Source organism: Grus americana, chromosome 1 (assembly GCF_028858705.1).
Source record: "Grus americana isolate bGruAme1 chromosome 1, bGruAme1.mat, whole genome shotgun sequence".
NCBI lineage: Eukaryota > Metazoa > Chordata > Aves > Gruiformes > Gruidae > Grus > Grus americana.
In genome coordinates this window covers 17414490-17429531 of record NC_072852.1, presented here as the reverse complement: position 1 = coordinate 17429531, position 15042 = coordinate 17414490, and the positions used below count along the sequence as shown (strand labels likewise).

Below are 15042 nucleotides of genomic sequence, written 5' to 3'. Positions count from 1 at the left end.
CTGCTTGTTTGGGAGCGCTCTTCCCCTCTCCTGTTTCCTGGCCTGTGAGAGGATCTGGTCTCCTCAGACCATGGCTGAGCACGGGCTGGTCCTCCTCAGGTCCTTGCTCTCCGCTGGTTCCCAGCCTTGGGCTTGGGACAACCCCAACTGTCCCAGCTCCTCACCTTGCTCCTTTTGGCCTTCACGCCCAGCTCCTGCTTCTGGTCCCATCCTGGCTGCCAGGCACAACCAGCCTTATCACTGTCCCATCTGCCCCGATGTCCCCATGTTGGCCAGTCTTCTCCTGGGCTGGCTATCTCCCTGTAGGGTCACTCAGGGAGATGAAGGGAGTGATGGTGGCAGCTACACTGCGTGGACCAGGGCTCTCCTCCCCGGCTCACATATCCCAGGGGCAAAAGCACTCTTCTGGAGAAGACTTCTTGGGTGAGGCATGGGGCTTGCCTGCCATGGAGCCAGAGCTCCAGGTGCACACACACCTCTTCTCCAGAGAGGGTGTGGTTTTTCAGGTTTCCCATGGTTTATCTGATCAGGATTGACCTTTGGTTCTCCCTCACGGTTGACTGTGAGTAAATAACACAAAATGTGTTAGCCCCGACCCTGGAGGGCAAGGCCAGGGATTTGTTGATAGGTACAACAGCGACAATGACAGACATGTTTGTGTGTCTGTCCAGAGAAAGTGCTTGTGGAGGACACCAGCAGGCACACGTCCCATCCACCCCCAGCAGTTACCTGGTGTTTTACATCTGTCAGGAACCAGGCAGCTTCTTTCCATTTTATCCTTCATCTGTCTTAATCCCAAGATCTGAAATTGTATGGAATCTTGACATTTTGGTTAAATCAGAAAGTGCAGGCATGGTCTGCATGCGAGTCGAGGCAAGGAAGAGATGTGCCTGTGAAGATTTAAGTGGATGGAAGAGCTGAGGAGCAGAAGGCTCTGTTGGGCTTGTCAGACCTACAGTGAGTGCAAACAAAGGAGCAGTCTGGGCTGGCTGCCAGCATAAATTACCTGCACTGCCCTTGGCTTGTCCCCGCAGCCACGTGGTGCCATTTTTCAGGCTTTCAGGAAGAGATCTTTGACGTGAAGGGTGCTTCGAGTTAAAGTGACTCCAATGCTCTGTGAAGGGCTTATTGAGAAACAGCAAGCTACTGTAGCATGGTAGTGCTTACACCAGGGTTTCTTCATCGTCTTTAAAACCAAGATGGCGTATTTAGTCATGAGCTAAACACTGCTCAGTCCACTCAGTGTGATTATAAAAAGTCTAGACCATCATGGGGTTCATCCCACACTGTCTGGGATAACGATACATTTAGCTTTTCATACCTGAAGTTCACCTTTATTTACATTTGTTATTTCTTTGGCTTTTATTATCCTTTTGTCCAGATGGAAAACAGTATGTGAGGATAAGCAAGAATTAGCAGTTTGACTAGACGATGATTTGCCATTAAGTATTTTGTGATTTGGGAGCATTCATAAAATCCCAGGGTGTCTGGCTTCCCTCAGCCTCAAGTGACTGATGACCCGCTCCTGGCAAAGAGCAGGATGTTTGCATTGTCCAGTCTCATAACTAAAATGTCATTTTTAAAAAAAATATTTAGGTTATTGACCAGGCATGTCGTTCTGCTCCCAACGTTATATGTCTTCCTTGCTTCCTTCCAACACTTGCTACTCCTTCTCTCCACTGTCAGTGGAGAGGTTTTCTCACTATTTATTCAAAATTACCTAAGAAAGTGTCTTTTGTTTCCTATGTCCTGAGATTAAAAATATCCCTTCTATTAAAAACCAGTATTTTTTTCCCCAGCCGGTGATAACCAGACAAGTTCAAAAGTAGTAGTGCTTTAACCATTAGTATGATACAAAAAATGCTTTTGACTAGTGGCAAGGAACAGAACTGAGCACACACAGAGTAAAGAAATATTAAAAATAGCTTAATAATTTAATAGTTTAATAAATAATAATTTAATAACTGAAATTATGGTAGAGAATTGAAACCATATCAGAAAAATATATTCAAACAGAACAAAGGTTCCTACTGTTGCTAACGAAACTAAGTCTTTCACCCACTAAAGAAGCATTGCTCGTGTTATTCTAATTTCTTTTGCTCATATATATTCTGGATAGATCTGATCAAAATGTTTTGATGAAGCAGTTGTCCACTGAAAAATACAGTCTTGGGAAGTGTTTTACAGGAATTGTATTCATTTGGATGAAATAGTTGATGGTGAAAAGTGAAAACTAAATCAGTGTTTTGATAATATTGAAATATTTCAGCAGCATTGTCTTAATTCATTTAATTTACCTTTTAGTTGCATAATATTATTTTATATTATGTTAAATAAATTTAGAAATAAAATTATATTTCAAAACTGTTTAAAAGTAATCAAAACAGTAATATAGTATTTTGATGGACTATAACAGATATTCTTTGGAGTTTATATTTTATTGGCAATGTCAAAATTTTGACTTCTGTGTTTGAACCAGAACAATTCATTCTCTTTCAGAAATATTAAAAAATGTATGGAATAAAAATTCCCATTTCCATGTAGCTCAAATTCAGGCTTCTGGTTCTGCAAGCTCTCTACTCAAAGTGATCCACAACATACATATGTCTGACAAACAACTTTTGTTAAAAAATATTCTTTGGTTTTGAAATTTTTTATTTCAAATACCAGACCTTGATGTTCTAAAATACTGCTTCTTTCACATTCTCTGAATGCAGGTTTTGTTGCATCACGTGAGAGTCTTGCTGGTAGATGTGACATGACAGGCGCAAGAATCATTTCTTCTGTCCATGAAAGCAGTTTTCATTAGCTGTGTTCAGCATTTGATTAATTTGTAGGAAAAGTGGGTTAATTTAAATCAGGCATATTTCCTGAAGTTCAGGATACAAAATCAAACTACACTGCCATTTGGAAACACAAGAAATTCCCATGGTTTCTCTCTCTTTATCTCTTTAGATAATGTTAATATTTTTGAAAATATCTATTTAAAGTGTAATAGGGTTTTTTTGCATTTTTAAGTAGATGAAAGTTGTGTGTAAATCCCCAAAGATAATAAGATTAAATTAAAAATGATAAAATACACACAACACACAGAAATTTGAAAAAAAAGTTCTGTGCTGACAAAAAAACCCAGGCTTTTTTAAAAATGGGGTTGCTTCTTTTTCTGCAGGAAAGGTGTGATACATCCCATATTAAAAGCACAAGAAAAATAAACCCAAAACCCCACCCATTGGTGCTGATTTAATGGAATCATTTCAGCGTTTATTTTCCATTGACCGACCTGTTGACTGATGAACCCTGATTGTCTACATGGCATTATTCAAGTAACTCTTATCTTTCTTTTCCCCTTGCCTCCCCATCAGGTCTTTTTAATCAGTTGGTGACTCTCCTTGTACCCTGTACCATTTAGACAGCAAGCAGGCAGCAAGTATCGCCCTCTTTGATGTGTAAATCCTTTCTAGCTTTCAGACTGTTTGCAAAGTGTAGTAAGTGCCACTGTTTGGCAAGTGTCAGATACTCGCGCTGCATCATACATCTGCCTAATTTTACCCTTTGTGAGGGTCAACATCCACAGCAGGTCTCAGCAGAGTAGATTTCTGTAACTTCCATCTTGCTTGTGTCTGTCAATTGTAAAAGAATATATTTATTATGTTGCTGGCTCAATTTTATAGTTTTCTCTCTGAAGAAAGATGCAAAGGCTTGCTTTTCTGCCAACTATAATGCTGCCTTTCTTCTGGGCGACTTGACCATCAGTCTTTAATTCATAAGCCATTAAGTGTGAACTAACCCCTCGTCTCTGCGTTCTAGGTTTGCAACCAGGGAAAGGAACGCTCTCCTGCTCTACAATGGGCGTTTTAATGAGAAGCACGACTTCATTGCCTTGGAGATCATTGAGGAACAGATCCAACTCACGTTCTCTGCAGGTGAGGTCTCGCTCAAGTTGAGTGTTTCTGCTTGTGGTCAGGAGATCTCTCAAGCCGTTTGGAAATGCACTTTAATGATTTTATATGGCTGTTTGATGCCTCATTAATTGAGAAACTGGCTGACATTGGACAGTGAACAACTGATGCCAGGTGTTGCAAAGTACTCCAGATTGTAGCGGTTTGTGGTGGTTACACTTGCTGTCGCAGGAAGAAGCTTGTCAACATACCAGTTATAAAAGCCAGAGTTTATGACTATTATAAAAGATTGACTCTAGCCTGAAAGCTGTTCTCTGAGCCAATGTTTGCTTAAATGAGACTTCATTTTATCACACAGTGATAAACATTGTGTGTTTATGCATTTTTACACTATGCCATCAGTGAAATTAGGTGCATAAATGTTATCTGAAAAATACACGCGAGCCAAAGGAAAAGCTAGCAGACAAGTGAAAAATGCCTGCCGTTCGTTAGGGATTGGTAACAAGCAGTGCTGTCGCTGGAATGCACTTTTATGCTGTAGAAGAACCTCCCCTTGGAAGAAGCCATAAACAACGAATTTAGGAGAACTTAGCTGCCCACTCATTGCTACAGTGGGCTAGGAAACAAGAAGCAGAGGCTTTGGCGTTTGCTTGCTCTCTGCACTAGGACAAAGCCAGTGTCTTTTGGTGCTGCTGGGAGCAGAGGGAGGGGAAGGCTGACAAGCGAACTCAGGGTGGCATGTATCCCTGCCACCCTGGCCTTCTCCCAGGGGAGAGGTTTCCTCCAGAAAATCAGCCCTGCGGTGGCAAGCTCTTCCCAACAAATGTGCGATGAGAACAAACCCTGACCATTCCAGCCTCAGCAGAGGAGAGTTTCCCAAGTTTAAAAAGCCCAAGTTTTATACAAAAACTCATGCCCAGCTGTGCTAATTGCCATGACAGAGGCAGCAAGTGGAGCTGTTAGCACACAGCTCTATAGTGTGGTTGAAGCATGTCAAAACCACCAGGAATCACCTCCTGGACTTCATCAGGCTTGCTGAGGCTCTTGGAGTCCCTCTTGGTGGACCACTTGCATTACTGCTTCAGCCCACAAGCAGGTCTGTGAGTTCGATGGGAACGCTTTGGTGGCTTTACTAAATCTCAGCAGGGCAGACAAGCTGTCCACACAGGTTTAGGGGATGTTTTCCATCAGGACAGAAACAAATATCTGGGAAGGGCTGTTGTCATGTAGGTCAAGTGGGGTTACATGTAGGTCAAGTGAGACGTTTGTACCTCTGTACCCGGAACGTAACTCAGGAAATAATCCTTTTATTTCCCGTTATCCATATTCAGGATAGACATGCAGGCTCTAGTCAACTCTTATTTTATTTTTGTGACAAGTGAGACATTGCAAGCAGTAAAGCAGTAGAAGCAGAGGCACAGCCCACGTCGTTGTTGCACACTTATGGCCAGCGATGGTCGTTGCCTGAAGACTCCATGGTAAATCCTATGTGACCCCATCAATTTACCAGCAGTGCTTCAGTGCATATCTGGTCCCTTTGGGTTGAAGATATCCAGTTTCATTTCCCCGTTGTTACCTCGAAGATGTCCAAATTAGATTTTAAGGCAGGCTTTTGAATGGATTAGTGTAACGAAATAACATGCTGCAGTCAGAGAGATGTGCTTTCTTCTGTAGGTCTGCTCCGCCTGTCTAAACTTGAATCAAATTGCTCAGAAGGCACCCTGAGGATGAATGAGAAAAAATAAATTCTGCTTGCACTTATATGCATTTAAATGTGAAGGAACGCTTTTAAAATACGTGAAACTAAATTTAGATTTGCACTGCTGCACCTGAGAGCAGGTCTGGTCCTGTATATTGCAAATGGTATTTTCTTTGGAAGGAGAATGGTTTATGTATTATAGTTTTAAGTGGCTTTTAACGAACAGTACAAGTCTCGGACATCTGATCTGTTTTACCTGTCGCAACAACTTTTTCACAGTAAGCAAAGCAAAAGGACTGGAGACTGTTGATCTTTTTTTTTTTTTTTTCCCAGAAACTTGCTAGCTGAATAAAAACTCTTAACTTTTACCACAGATTTTTTATCACTAAATGATAAAAACCGTAACAGCAAGATGTCAAATGTGCTAAGCTGAAATCTGTATTGTTTAAATAACAGAAGTATATAGGATGGGAGTTAAAGGAGAGTAGGGGACACGGGAATAATACTTCACACAGGGTAAAATAATTGTTGCATATAGAGCATAGAAAGTACATTTTAAGCTCAACAATACTGTGAACTTTGTTAGCTTACGTGAGGGAGTTATTTTTCCTGTGGTTTATTATGTAGAATTTTCCAACTGTTAAAAAAAAAAAAAAACCCGCAAAGAAAGAGAAAGGAAAAAAAAGTCGAAACCTAGTAATCCCTTCTCTGTGCCAGGCCTTTTATGTACTTTCAACACGAATGTTTATTTTGCTGCTACCTCGTAACAGATATGCCTGGTTACTGAGCTGGTTCTGCTGACTCAGACATGACTTAAAAGCTTCAGCTTTCCAGTTGCAATGGCAAGGACTTGCTTTCAAATCCGTGTACTGAAAGGCCACCAATAATTTCATTAATCACTGGTAAAATTTTGCTGGGGCCAAGGTTACTATCCATGGCTTTTACTTTTGGATTTCACTTTCTCAGCTCTGATGAGGAGTTGGCTGCCCTTCCCTGACAAAACATCCCGGCACGATACCCATCATATTTAAAAAACCTCAAAGTGCTGCTTTTGGCAGAAATGCAGAAAAATTCATGTATATTTTTTCCTCAGTTGACCACTTCAGCAATAGCTGTATCTACCCAATGCATCTACTACCGCATTCTGCAGAAGTGTAATAAAAAAATAACATAATTCACGCAAATGTGCCAGAAGCTATTTGTGCACCAAAATTATTCCAGGAAACTGGGGATATTTACTGTTTCGCAGGACGAAAACTCAAATTCCTCCATGATGAAGATGGCTGCATCCTGTGCCAGATGAGGGGCGCTCTGTGTTTTGGCTTAGGGCAGAGCAGAGTTTGCAGTGATGTTGACTTATTTTTTCCCTTCTGCTTACCCTTGCAGGGGAGACAACCACTACAGTGGCACCGTTTGTTCCTGGAGGGGTCAGCGATGGTCAGTGGCACTCAGTTCAGGTGCAGTACTACAATAAGGTAAGACTAATTGTGTTGCTGATTATTATTATTTGTAAAGTAATAGAGGCGTGGGTCATCTAGCTCTGTATGCAGGTGACCTGAATTTTATTTATTTAACCAGGCACATTGCTACAGCTGTGCACAAATGGTGCTGGTCTTGCTCACCTTGCCTGGGACAAAAATTCCCTCTGAGGGCTTTTGAGTTTTGTCTCAGGAAGGCAAAATCAGACCTAGTGCATCCTCTTCAGAAGGAAACCTTCAAGTATGTGGAACTGTTTTAGTTTTCAGTTCTTTAAACCATCACAAGTGTCAGCGTATCTAAAACAACTGATTCACTCATTTGTTTTTTTTTTAAAGAATTGTGCAGTGCAGGAGCCTTCAGTGTAGTAACTACAAACCACTAGTGTAGAATTTTCTGAAGCAAAGCAAAATTCTTCCTTATAACTGTCTTTTCTTGTGTAAAACGATCAGTTTAGCTAGCGCAAGCTTCTCTGGTTTGGAAAATTTAATGATTGACACTTGAGTAGTCAAGAGCTATCTTAATAAATCATTTTTTTGTCTGCTATATAAAAAGATACGCAAGAGGAATGCAAAAAGCATCGTTGCATGCAGTCCGTGGCACTCAGACGTGGGATCTTGGGTCCCTGTCCCGCAGCTGCGCCCTTGGTAGCTCTCAAGAGCTGAACCAATGGTGGGGGCTTTGTGCAAACCAGCCATTTTGCGAAGAATCAAAAAGCAGGCTTTCAGGGTGTACGGTGTCACTGTTTACAGATAGATGTCAGTGCTCTTCTATAATCTATAACAAAAATTAGAGAATTCATTTAGTTACTGAGAAGCGTTGCTTTTAAGTCTGACATCATAGCATTATGGAGGATCACGTAAGAAAATAGAGAAGCATTGTTGGCTGTTAAAAAGGAAACAGGATACTGCTGTAGGAAGCTGAATGGAAGATGAAGGATTAATATGATCAGCAAGTTCTTTATTTCCCAGCGCTGCATCATTTCATCACAGTTTGTGTGGCAGTTTGAATGGAAGGATTAAAATTTCATTTGGACTCCTACATAGGGTCTCCTAGCCTGAGGGTATTTTGTTAAGGAAATAAAAGTCTTTTTTATTAGTTATCTTATTTTAAAAAATTAAAACTTATTTTATAAGTTTTGTACTTAATATACTTCATACACTATATGCTATCCGGAGCAAAGAGAAATAGAAGCAAAGCTTGGAGTGTCGCCATGCATCATGTGTGGACACTGCGAGGCTCTTCCTTACAAACTGCAACATGCCATGTTTCCATAGTCTGCATATTTCTTACTGAATCACTTTAGCAGATTAAGCGGCACTTGCCAAGGCACCGGAGGGACACTCCAGCTTACAAGCTCCTCGTTGGACAAGGAGGGGAGGGCACAGCCATGGGGACAGCCTCTGGAGTGGCTCACTGAAGCGCTGCAGAGCAGATAAGGGGCCCACGCAGCCCCAGGGCACTCTTTAAAAGGCAAAGAGATCTGACATGGGTGTTAAAAATAACCCCCTGCTTCATTTTCAGGGTTTGCTGCTGTTCAAGCAGACTGGTAGGTGAGCCGTGTTAGCAGCTGGTGTTTTCCTGTCGTTAACACGTGCATGCTGTCATCATTTTCTTCTTCTGCCCCAGTTTTTCGAAGAGGAACAAGCCAGACCCCACTGCATGGGAGGAAACTCAGGGATGAGAGGGGCTGTGCCAGGAAACACCATAGACTTCACTACCTGTGCCACTCGCTTGACGTAAAAGTGCTGAAAAGCAGGGTCACTGTGTGGAGAGCAGCACTGTGCCCTTTGCTGTCCGTGTTAGAGACCGAGGTCATCACCTTCCCCTTAGCAGTATTTATTCCAGAATGGTTGAATTTGGGCTGGCAGACGGGAGCTCACAATATTGAGTAAACGGCACAAGTAGGATATGCTAACCTGTATATATTCAGCATGCTCTCAGGACTTTCCAGCATGTCTGAGAATTGTATCTGTTGCACCAGCTCTCTGGTAGTGAAAGGAGGAGTGGTTGCTGCGGGGCAGCGGCAGCCAGAGGCAGCTCTGCAGGGCTGCCCGCCGTGCCCTGCAGCAGAGTTATGCCTTCGCCTCAGCTGGTATTTGTTTGTAAAGCAGTTCCTTGGCTACTTCATGTTTTAACAAAGCTGGAAGAAAAGTTCCGTGAGGAAGTTAAAAAGACACAGATAATTTAGGGATTTGAGTTGTGCCAAGATAAATGGGATGCTGTGTCTAAACTTGACATGGCTAAGACATGTTTGAATAACAGTACTCAAAACTCATGAGTTTGCTTAAGTTATGTATTTGTATCATTTTGCAGGTACTGCATCCTTCCGCTCTTTCCAAAATCCTACCGCACAGTGTCAGGTCCCCATCTCATGACTACTCAGCCCCTTTGCTCCACTCAGACACTGTGCAACTTTCCTGAGCAGGCAGAACTCCCCTGAGCTGTCTCCCTCTTCCCTGCCTCCGGCCTATGTTTGATCTCCATCTCCAGCCCCTTCTGGACTCCCCTCCCTTCTCTCTGCCTCCAGCTCGCTCTAGCATTTTGCAGCAGCACCCCGTCCCTGGCAGCGAGGCCACAGGGGCTGCCTCCGCCAGCATTCCCGCGAGGCTCCTTGTCCCTTCTGTTCAGCTGCTTGTCCAGGGAGCTTCTAGTCTTTGGTCCTTTTCAGACATCTCTTCCCGATGCTGTCCATGGGAAATGTGTAAGCCATCTTCCCAGATACCCGTAGAGATCCATTTTTATTCATTTGTCTATGCGTCTCATTAAAAAGCCCTTAAAGAGGTGTTTATACCTGCTCTTTCTTTATTTAATAAATATGATCACCTTTGCCTATCCATTCATCAGTTCCTTCCTGTGTCACTTCTGTGCTTTTTTTTGCACAGCAAAACCCATACAGATATTTTGAGCTTTTATTATTATTCACACTCCTACAGCTGAGTGCTGCCAGGCTGCTTGTCCTGCTACTGGGGTCATTACAGCTGTGCCCATCCTCCTCCTACCCACCGCTGTGACGTCGGGCAGTGACAGGCTTTGAGCTGGACCCTTTCCTCCTGCCTTGCAAAAGTGAGACATGTTGTGGTGCAGGTTGAAATAAAGAGCAAATAAAAAATTTCCTGTTGTGCTCACAGCAAGTGTGTGGGATCAGGTACTCTCTTAGCTTCATCCTCTCCCAGTTCCTTTTTTTATTAAGCTGCTTTAAAGTATCTTTTTAAAAACTAAGCTAGAAACTATTCAGTTTATTTCCTTCTTTCTGTGTTTGTACAGTATCTAGCTAGAAAAAAAAGGGTTCAATCTTCTTTGGAGCTTTCAGATAATACTGTAATTCACATAAGGAGTATTAGATTTCAGCACAGCTGAGGTAAATTTTTCATCTTTAGTTTTTGAGGAGAGTGGCTAACAGGCTTTGATACATAATCTATGTCACTTTGGTCCAAAGCAAATTTTCATAGATGAGTTTTCACAGCTCTGAAAGCTGTTCGTGCAAAGCGAGGCGATCATGGTCAGATATGAGCAAAGGTAGACTGGTTTTTAGCACCTGTGGATGATATTTCGCTGAACATCGCTCGAATTTGGGCTCCTGGAGTGGGTGACTTGGATGCAGGGGTGACTGTGGTAGGAAACCTTGGCAGCAGCTATTTCCTTAAAGTGGCACGCAGTTCTGCAGCATCCTGGTGATGCAGCCACCCTGCACAAAGTCAGTTTGGTAAAAACGCTAATGAAATAAGAAGTGTAGAAGTGACTCCTGTAAATTATTTTCTGTACTCAGCTCAGAAGCAATGTGCTTGGTAATATTTATCTTTAGTGATGCTGAAGAATGTTGATTTATAAATTAACTCCTTATGATGAGGGTCACCTGCCTCTTAGGGACAAACACTGGAGCCTTACTGGCAAGAGATGGGTCCAGAACCAGCTTTGTGCCACCATGTTAGCAGAGAAGCATCAAACCAGTTCTCTATCACCTCGAATATTTGATGCTTTCTTACAAATCTTGGTATGTGCAGACACTGTAAAATGTTGCAGTAATGAAACGGATTGTATCAGGGGAGGAAGAGAAGCAATGTCATTTCATTTACCATGTAGTGATGGAAATGGATGCTTCCTCCCCTGGTAACAGTTGACATACTTGGTTTCAGTGGAAGTGCCTAAGGGAAGCACAGGGATGTTGTACTACGGAAGTGTTGGCTCTGTATTGAATTTCTGGAAGGGTAAACACCAGGGGGAAGGAATTAGTAGCAGAAGTGAACTAGGAGTGTTTCATAACCATTCTCTAGTTTCAGTTATATATTAAAAGTCTTGTCAGCTACCCAGTAGCAAGGTATCAGTTTACCTGTTAGCAACGTTACTTGCCATTATAGATGTTTGCTAACAGTAAGGGGAAAGCAGGGAGGAAAGCTACTCGCTGACTCTTAGCTCAAACACATTACCTTCTGGGATCCTGATCTCACAGACATTAAAATCAATGGGAGGTATTAAATTAAAGGTAGCCTGTACGTAACCTACTTTCTGAGGAGGTATATATATTGATAAGAAATTCAGAAGGAATAGGAATTTTTTTTCAAAGGAAAGGTGGGAGAAGGAGGAAGATTTCAGCCTGGCAAATAAAACTGATAAAAAATAGCAGAAGCAACCTGCTGCTTGTTCACAGGATAGCGGCGTAAGGGGCAGCAGCAATGTGAGCTGCCCTCTTTGCTTTGGTAATGTGCTTTCTCTCCCCACGATGAGAGCACAGTCAGCCTCTGATGGAGTTTGGTCCTTACCCTTTGGCTCTCCTGAGCCTGCCAGCATGACTGACAGTCAGTAAGTTTAGCCATGCTGATATTTGTTTGGAATGGGAGTAAAACCACTAGGATGTTTAATGGTAACGATGCTCAGTATCAGTAATATCACCTGAATATCCGGCATTCATTGCACATACAGGATCATGTATGATTGTAGGCAGTGCTTGGGACAGGGATTTTAATGAGCCCAGCAGTGGGTGGTGTTTTTAATTAAGTGAAAACTTCAAGCAAGTCTTGCAAACTTCTGATAGAAATGCAATTTTGTTCAGAATTTAAGATATACTATCAAATTTATGTTAATGTTTTACCTGACTCAATACCTCAGGGTAGAATTCATCATTTGGCACAAGATAAAAATGTTTTACGTATGGACATGTTCCTTTAATTATGGAGAGCATGTGCATGTATATTTATATACTGTGTATCTTATGTGTTACTTATACATATATGACATCAAAGTCGCTTCAGGATGTTACTGCTCTGTAGGTGGAAGCTCCTTCTGCATCTGTTTAAGGGAGCACAGGATAATTTTACCTAAATGACAGAAAACCTGAGAAGGGCAGAGAGAAATGTGCTATCACTGATGTGCAGTACAGTAATTCTGGGGGATGGGATGAACAAACCCTGAATGACTCGCAAAGTGACTCACAAAAGTAACGACTGTAAGGCCGGGCAGTGTGTGTGCGTGGGATCCTCCTCCATGGTCAGGAGGTGCAAAAATGATGGGTGTCTTGGAGAGTGTCTCAGCTGTGCTGGTCACTCGACCCTGCAGGCTCCTATTCAGAACAAAAATTACCCTTTTTTCATAACTGGGCTAAGGTTTCTTCTTATATTTGATAATCAATAGTGAGCTGCCATTCTTTCACTCCTTCCTGGCATGTCTTTAGACTGAAGAGTGCTGTGGTGGTTGTTTCAGCTGCTTGACTGTCTTGGGAGTAGCCCACCCTTTCACAGCGGTTACAGTTAGCAGGGACCTGCTGCTTTGCATCGCTGTGTGCTTCCCACCCAGCAGAGCCCAGACCTGTGTTTAGCCTGAAGACAGCCACCGGAGAAAACAGGCAAATTATTCAGTTAGAGATAAACTTAAAAGAAATGCGGGCTGCTTAGGGCTGATCTTCGGTGAGTTGTGAATTCAAAGCGCATTGCTACGTGCATTGCTCTAAATCAGACTCACACATGCTTTTAAAAATCTCCTGCCTGTGGTAAGTGATGGCTTCTCTTGAGTTAACTGGCCTTCATCTCAGGCAAGCTGGAGCTTGAGTATAGCTGAAGTCTGAGCTAACGCTGTAGAGATTTAGCTCTCAGCCCACTCGTGCACTAGAATTTGCCAGTACCTTTCCTTCCCGGAGAGCTTGGGTCTAACCCTCACCCACCGGCTCAAGGCTGTTTCCAGGTGCCAAAACACCCTCTGTTTCAGAGCCAAGACCCACGCTGTAATTGATTTTCCATACCTCAGGTGCATGCTGCAGCTCTACCCTTGTACTGACTCAGCCGGCGGGCAGGAGGGCAGCTTTCTCCTTCGCCTGTGGGTTCATCAGCCGAAGCTGATCCCAAAGGGCTATTTAACCGTTCTTGTACAGCTGTGCTACGGCACCAGCAGAGCTTGCCATTTTGAGTCTGCATCCACAAATCCTCCATACCGTGGATCACTAGTAGTGCCCTACAGACTGGTCGCGGTGCTGGGCAGTAGCATATGTCTGGGCAAAACCAACCAGCTCCGTTTCTGGGGAGACTTCAGCAAGCCCCGATTGCTTATGCAGTCTAACTGGTGGCTCTCCAGCACTGCTGGGCAGAGTTTGTGGGCCCTTCTGGGCTCCAGATGGAGCTGGGGTCAGCTGAGGGTCTTGAGGACAAAGTGGAGTTGGGACTGCTGCCAGCCCAGATAGGCCTGGGACAGAGAAACAGATCCCATCTGCACTTCCCTAGGACTCAGGGGGTGAAGTGGAAAGAGAGACAGAGTCAGAGAGGAAAAGACAGGAGGAAAAAAGCAGCCCCAGGCCAGGTCAAGGCTTCATTTGCTGCTGTTCCAGTAGTTAGTCAGGCAATATGTTGGTCAGAAAGTGGAATGTTGTATGGGAGCTCTGTGCAGCTGGGCTTGGCAGTAAGGCTCGGGAAGGGCTCCACTTCCACTCACCTTCAACATCCAAGGAGCGGGTCTGCACCGTCACTGTTTCCCCTGTCACCACCATTCCCTGCTGAAATCCTGCCCTCTCCTGTGACCATGCAGAGATCAGGCTTCAGCAACCACCAGGTCCACCATTTTGGGGAAACTATCACCCTCTTCCAATGCCCATCTTCCCTCACACTGCTTCCCTTCACACCATGTCAGTGTCCCTGGCCAGCCGTGGCCACCACTGCTGTCTCCATCAGCCTCAGCTTCCCTGTGTCCTTATGCAGGATTCAAAGTGGGCTGCATGTGGGCTGGAAAAATGGAGGTTCATTTGCAAAAGGAGGGTGTCCCGAAACCTGTAGATGACAACATCCCAAGAAAGAGCCCACAGGAACAACTTTTTTTCAAAAAAAAAAGAAGTCTGGAGGTACATCTTGAGGTACTCTACCCTTTTCCCCAGCAGCTTGTTTATTTTGGGGTGCATTTTACTCTGGTCTTGTAGACAGACTCAAGGAACTTCTAATCAGCACAATTTTTTATGGCCTTTTATGTTTTCTGGCAGGCCAAGCTTCTCTATTTGCTAGAGCTAGCCATTCCCCAACAGTCATTTTATTTGCCTGTTATTCAGAAGATGTCTGAACAGGCATAAATTGAGAGTTTTCCTAATGGGAGACAGTATCTGACAATGCTCTCACTGTTAGAATGAAATGAAATGAAAAGCATCCACAGGTCTGTTGCAAACCACCCACCTTCACTCCATGCACACTCTCTATCTTCATGTGCAATTTTTGTCACGTCCAAGTGTGCTGGTTTTGGCTGGGATAGAGTTAATTTTCTTCACCGTAGCTAGTGTGGGGCTGCGTTTTGGATTTGTGCTGGAAACAGTGCTGGTAACACAGGGATGGTTTCGTTACTGCTGAGCAGTGCTCACACAGAGCCAAGGCCTTTTCTGCCTCTCACACCACCCCACCAGCGAGGAGGCTGGGGGTGCACAAGCAGTTGGGAGGGGACACGGCCGGGACAGCTGACCCCAACTGACCCAAGGGATATCCCATACCATATGACGTCATGCTCACT

The 15042-nt window shown here is 43.6% G+C and overlaps 1 protein-coding gene across 8 annotated transcripts in view; it reads left to right on the top strand.

Moving 5' to 3' along the window:
• CELSR1 (cadherin EGF LAG seven-pass G-type receptor 1) overlaps window positions 1-15042 on the top strand; it is a 179629-nt gene that overhangs the window by 98439 nt on the left and 66148 nt on the right. For all 8 annotated transcript variants that reach the window (XM_054847505.1, XM_054847552.1, XM_054847525.1 and 5 more), the window contains exons 4-5: window positions 3808-3923; window positions 6985-7073. In XM_054847505.1, the coding sequence (XP_054703480.1) occupies window positions 3808-3923; window positions 6985-7073 (205 nt within the window). The remainder of the gene's footprint in view (window positions 1-3807; window positions 3924-6984; window positions 7074-15042) is intronic.